This window comes from Ailuropoda melanoleuca, chromosome 1 (genome assembly GCF_002007445.2).
Source record: "Ailuropoda melanoleuca isolate Jingjing chromosome 1, ASM200744v2, whole genome shotgun sequence".
In the NCBI taxonomy this organism is placed as follows: Eukaryota; Metazoa; Chordata; class Mammalia; order Carnivora; family Ursidae; genus Ailuropoda; species Ailuropoda melanoleuca.
The window spans coordinates 13,292,264-13,297,926 of record NC_048218.1 but is presented as its reverse complement, the minus strand read 5'-3'; the positions used below and the strand labels follow the sequence as shown (position 1 = coordinate 13,297,926).

Genomic DNA, 5,663 nt, shown 5'->3' with positions numbered 1-5,663 from the left:
AGGTAGAGAAGATATTATCTCTGATGCATGATGAGAAGAAATACTTGTATTATATCACGGAAGAGCCCCCAGGCTCATGAAATGTATTGTCAGCCCAACTTTCAAGACAGGCCCTAAAACCTCAAAAAAAGGAATAATTCACAAGCAAGAACAAAGAGATTTGTTAGAAGCAAAGAACCATTTTTATTGAGAATAAGTTTTTGCCCAACTGTGGGATCTTAGGATCCCTGGCACAGTCCCAACACAGAATCCAGATTAAGGGAACAAAGACCAACATTTGGGAAATAGTCAGATGATACCACACAGCCTGGAGCCTCAAGATGCCATCCTAACAAATGTTCAATGGGGGTCAAATCTTCTGCCAAGCATGCAATTCCGTGGATATAGGAATGTGGGGGTTTGGATCCTTGAATCAGTCATCTCTCTAGATGTATCATTTCAGAGGCAAATGGGTCTTGGAGAGTGATGGTCTAGCAACAAGAAGAATAACATCTTCTGTAGCAAAATGGCCGGTAGCCACAGCAGCCAGAGCCGTATCCACACCCAGAGCAGGAGCCTTTTCCACAGCCCCATCCCGAGCCATAGCCACAGCCACAACCAGAGCCATAGCCACAGCCACAGCCTGAGCCATAGCCACAGCCATAACCTGAGCCATATCCACAGCCATAACCTGAGCCATAGCCACAGCCATAACCTGAGCCATAACCACAGCCACAGCCCCATCCTGAGCCATAGCCGCATCCGCAGCCATAGCCACAGGAGTTCCCGTAGTTGCAACACATGTTGTCAGGAGAAGAGAATTCAGGTGGGCTGCAAGTGGATGTGGTGAAGTGAGGTCTCTACTGCACTTGGACCTTTATATACCATCAATAATTGGTAGAGCATGCCATTCAGCCCCTGACTTACCCAACAAATATGTAAGCAACTTTCATGTGACAGTCTCTGTCAATAATATTAATGTCTTGGGAAGAAAGAATTCATTATTTGGAGTCTCCCATTTTATTTAAAGAGCAACATTTTAATTTACTCCTAACTCCTATCATTTAATATACCTTATATAACAAGCCTCGGGGAATTTGGGGAAATTTTGTCCCTCTTGATCTCTCCTCTTTCCTAAAATATCTACTTCTCCACAAAGGGAAGGAAATAACTGCCATCTCCTTTTCTGGAATCATTGCAACTTTTTGCCAGGCTTCTCATACCCAGATACCTCCTGCAGATACCTACTGGTTTCTTGTGCTAAAAACTAGGGAGGACGCTAGTCTCAGGGCACAAAACAGCTCCCAACAACATTGAAACACCTGACATAAAATGTCAATAGTGCTGAGGTCTAGAAACCTTGGTTTGTAAACTTGCATCTATAAATAAGCTTCTCTCTTTACTGGTGTCTAATTCTAAATATTTCCTTTCTTCCCAATTAAGCCAAATATCCAGTCATGCCATCACCAGACATGAAGTGAAAAAAAGAAAGAAAGAAAGAAAGAAAGAAAGAAAGAAAGAAAGAAAGAAAGAAAGATTATTTTTTGTTTGCTTGGTTGTTGGGATGCTTTTGCTTATCTTAGTTCTCTAAGCTTTACTTAAAACCCCATTTTCTGAATCAGGCAGAATCAAAATTTTAAATTATTTTTTTACTGTCACAGCTATGAAATCCAAGATGGAGAGAGGTACAAACTCAGGAAAATGATTCCTTCTACTCAACACTGTAGTATCAACAACAAAGAAATGTGTGGTATTCATTCCTTTAGGGAATGCCTTCGACAAAGATTTTCATAAAGTTGCTGATTTCCTTTTCTGAGAACATTCATTACTCAATATTTTTCCTTTGGTGAGAGTACTTCCGACTACTTTTTCCTCCATTGGTCATTGGTCTGTCTGATCACTCTGCTGTGTTTCATCCCTTCCAAGAAGCTTAAAGAAAATATATCCTATTCCAGCTGATCGTTACCTTTATCTTCTCTACTTTTCTCTCATTCTTGAAAATCAAAACTCTAACTTCTAATACACAAGTTCTCTGGAATAGACACATTACTTCTCAAGTACCCATTTTCTGGTCACGATACTCCTAACTGTTGGAAAATTTTTCTGTCTTTATTGCATAATTTCTTGTATCTTTCCATTCAGATCTCTGGATATTGATCCATGATGGCAGGAAAAAAAAAACCTCTTATTTTGTGCATCCCTGAATCACCACTTAGTTCTGAGTACCCTGTACATAATTTGAACTCAACATTTCCCCCAAAAGAATCAGACGCAGTGAAACAAAAACATGTTGAAGCATTGGTAGCCACCTTAGAAGCTATAAGACATTTGGATACATTATCATGATGCTCTCATTTCATGAAAGCTGAGAACCTCAAATATTCTTTGACTAAGTAAGTCTCAAATTTCACATTATGAAATATGTGTTAGTTTACAAGGACCTTTTTCCAGGTGTACAAATTATCTTACATGTCTAATAAATGATTGACCCTTTATAGGATATTAATTATTATATAGAGGGCTAGCTGTCGATATTCTTCACTCTTTCAAAGCCTTCAAGCCCAAGGAACATAATGAAATATGAGTAGACTTTCAACAAACTGTAATTATTAGAATTCCATTCCCTTCTTTGTAGGATTTCCCAGAGTAAGGTCTATACTCAGATCAGACTTCCAGATAGTCCATCTGTGAAAACTGTCCAAATCTTTAAAACACCCTGTTTCTTCATCAATAGGACATATCATGTCCTGGGCATAGCCTTGCTAAAGGGCAGACTTTGATGGCAGAGCCGTCTTCCTTGCAATTGGCCATTGAGTGGAGGTTCTAGCTACAGGGACCTCGGACTCAGCCTTTCTGCAGTGACCTTTGTCATGGGTATGAGACAGCGAGTCATTTTTCGCTGCCCATGGAAACTGAGCCTGAAAAGACCTTCTATGTAATAGGATACAGTGTTAGAGATCTGGAAAGTCACATGAGGAAAGGACACTGAACTCAGAACCCACAGAGTGGTAGGCTCTCAAACTCAGACAGTAGACTGGGCTTTTCCTCCCATTCTTATATCTGCACCAATTAAGTCACTAGAGCACACCATTAACCACTAGTCCTTGCTCTTTTCCACTAAAAAATGTGACGCCACTGATCATACCCAAAACATAATGAATTTCTCTTCTTCCTTTACACTTACTATTCCCTTTCTAGTGTTTCTTGTAACAGACGCCAATTCATTTGACTCAAAATGTCAAAATACCTCCTTGAACTATCTCTCCAATACTTCAACCTTCACTCTCTACCCCCAGGAAACTGTTTTATTCCTTCTATAGCAATTATCCATCTAAATGTATCTAAATTAATTCTCTTTTTGTTGTTGTTGTTTTCACCTTTTAGAATGTGAACACTCTGAGAACAGGAAACTCGGCTACAGTTTTGCTCCTGTATCTTCAGTGTATATGGCTATTCCCTTTCAAACACATTCAAAGCTATTAGTCAAACGAGTGACTTAAATCAATTTCTTCAAACTCAATATAGGCAAACAAATATATTTGCACTTTCATCAAAATGCACATGATATGATACCACACATTTCCTCTAACTTATCCTTCCCTTAGCTCTTCATGCGTCACCTGAGTCCACTTCTAATTTCTCATTGATCCTAAGAAATCTCTCTTCCATGACATTCATCCTTTCAGCACTCAGACCACACCTCTCCCTGGGCTTCACAACCTCTTGAATAGGGTCTTTCCTTCTCCTCTTTCCTCCAGCTCCATTCTAGACTCAGTGTGATTTCCAGGGCACGGTTCCGAAACACGGTGTAACTTGTGTTGGGTTGTGAGTGCCTGAGCATGAGGAATATGAGATACAGGTAGAGAAGACATTACCTCTCATGCATGATGAGAAGAAATACTTGTATTATATCAGGGAAGAGCCCCCAGGTTCATGAAATGTATTGTCAGCCCAATTTTCAAGACAGGTCCTAAATCCTCAAAAAAAGGAATAATTCACAAGAAGAACAAAGCGATTTGTTAGAAACAAAGAATCATTTTTATTGAGAATAAGTTTTTTGCCCAACTGTGGGCAAACATGTTAGGTTCGCTGGCACAGTCCCAACACAGAATCTAGATTAAGGGAAAGAAGACCAACATTTGGGAAATAGTCAGATGATACCACATGGCCTGGAGCCTCAAGACACCATCGTTACAAATGTTCACTAGGGGTCAAACTTCTACCAAGCATGCAATTCCGTGGATGTAGAGATCTTGAGGTATGGATCCTTGCTTCAATTGTTGCTTTGGTCGTGTTATTTCAGGAGCAAATGGAGCTTGGAGAGTGATGGTCTAGCAGCAAGAAGAATAACATCTTCTGTAGCAAAATGGCCGGTAGCCACAGCAGCCAGAGCCATATCCACACCCAGCAGGAGCCTTTTCCACAGCCCCATCCTGAGCCATAGCCACAGCCACAGCCAGAGCCATAGCCACAGCCACAGCCTGAGCCATAGCCACAGCCATAACGAGAGCCATAGCCACAGCCACAGCCACAGCCTGAGCCATAACCACAGCCATAGCGAGACCCATAGCCACAGCCATAACCTGAGCCATAGCCACAGCCATAGCCACATCCGCAGCCATAGCCACAGGAGTTCCCGTAGTTGCAACACATGTTGTCAGGAGAAGAGAATTCAGGTGGGCTGCAAGTGGATGTGGTGAAGTGAGGTCTCTACTGCACTTGGACCTTTATATACTGTCAGTAATTGGCAGAACATGCCATTCAGCCCCTGACTTACCCAACAAATATGTAAGCAACTGTGTGGTGCCTGTCCCTGTCAACAATCAATAAATGTCTTGGGAAAGATGAGCTCATTATTTTGGAGACTCCTGTTTTATTTAAAGAGCAGAACTTTAATCTGCTCTGCCAAAGAATGTCTCCGTAGAATCATGTGCCCTACATACCACTGATACCCATCTTCACAAGCTCCTATCATTTAATATACTCGATATAGCAGGGTTGGGGATAATTTGGGACAAATTGTCCCTCTTCACCCCTCTTCTTTCCTATAAGACCTACTTCTGCCTGTAGGGAAGGAAATAACTGCCATCTCCTTTCTGGAATCATTACAACTTTTTGCCAGGCTTTCCCACCCACTCTGGACTTTCATACCTCATCCCTTGTTCAATTATCCTCAAATTCCAAGAAGCAGCTCAACATCTGATAATTCACTCACTTCACAGGGACGCTGACTACTTATAAGTGCGGAGTAACACACTATATATAAGTATTTCTTCTTATATTTTTTCCTGTCAAATACCAGGCCAAGTGAGGTCCAGGGGGATGGGGAAGCCCTCCTTTAGCATCCCATTATTTTTTTTAGCTATATAAGTGTTGTTATGGAAAGCCTTTTATAGTCTAACAACTTTATTTGGATGAGAAAACAAGATATTTCAATTAAGCCAAAAACTAAACTTTTCTTTTTCCAATGCAGATATTATAAAATTTTCACATTATGAGATATCAGTGCATTCCTTGAACTTAACAAACGAGTATTTCCTTCTCCTACCACTTCTGCTTATTTCACCTTTAGTTCAGAAGCTGAAGGTGAGTGGATGACTTTAAGATATCTACAGCAAAGCCCACCCTCAACGCCTGACACTATCAAGACATAAAGGAGCACATAAATCAACTTTAACCCCTAC

At 40.8% G+C, this 5,663-nt stretch overlaps 1 protein-coding gene across 2 annotated transcripts; it reads right to left on the bottom strand.

Moving 5' to 3' along the window:
- Positions 1–208: 208 nt before the first annotated feature.
- On the bottom strand, positions 209–4,664 carry LOC117802416 (keratin-associated protein 21-1-like). 2 transcript variants are annotated; one of them, XM_034661549.1, is made up of 2 exons: positions 4,515–4,664; positions 209–694 (listed from the first exon to the last, which is right to left on the bottom strand). In XM_034661549.1, the coding sequence occupies exons 1-2, from the start codon at positions 4,630–4,632 to the stop codon at positions 471–473; spliced, it is 342 nt and encodes a 113-aa protein (XP_034517440.1). In that variant the 5' UTR covers positions 4,633–4,664; the 3' UTR covers positions 209–470. The 2 variants fall into 2 exon arrangements, with proteins under 2 accessions (XP_034517440.1, XP_034517483.1); XM_034661592.1 differs by lacking the exon at positions 4,515–4,664 and having other exon boundaries at positions 209–814.
- Positions 4,665–5,663: the final 999 nt, after the last annotated feature.

Bases quoted from the DNA above. Each gene is read 5' to 3' on its own strand.
- LOC117802416 (XM_034661549.1), bottom strand. From the start codon at position 4,632: ATGTGTTGCAACTACGGGAACTCCTGTGGCTATGGCTGCGGATGTGGC. The intron at 695-4,514 runs GCTGTGGCTGTG...GTTATGGCTCAG, and splicing joins TGGCTGTGGTTATGGCTCAG to GTTATGGCTGTGGCTATGGC.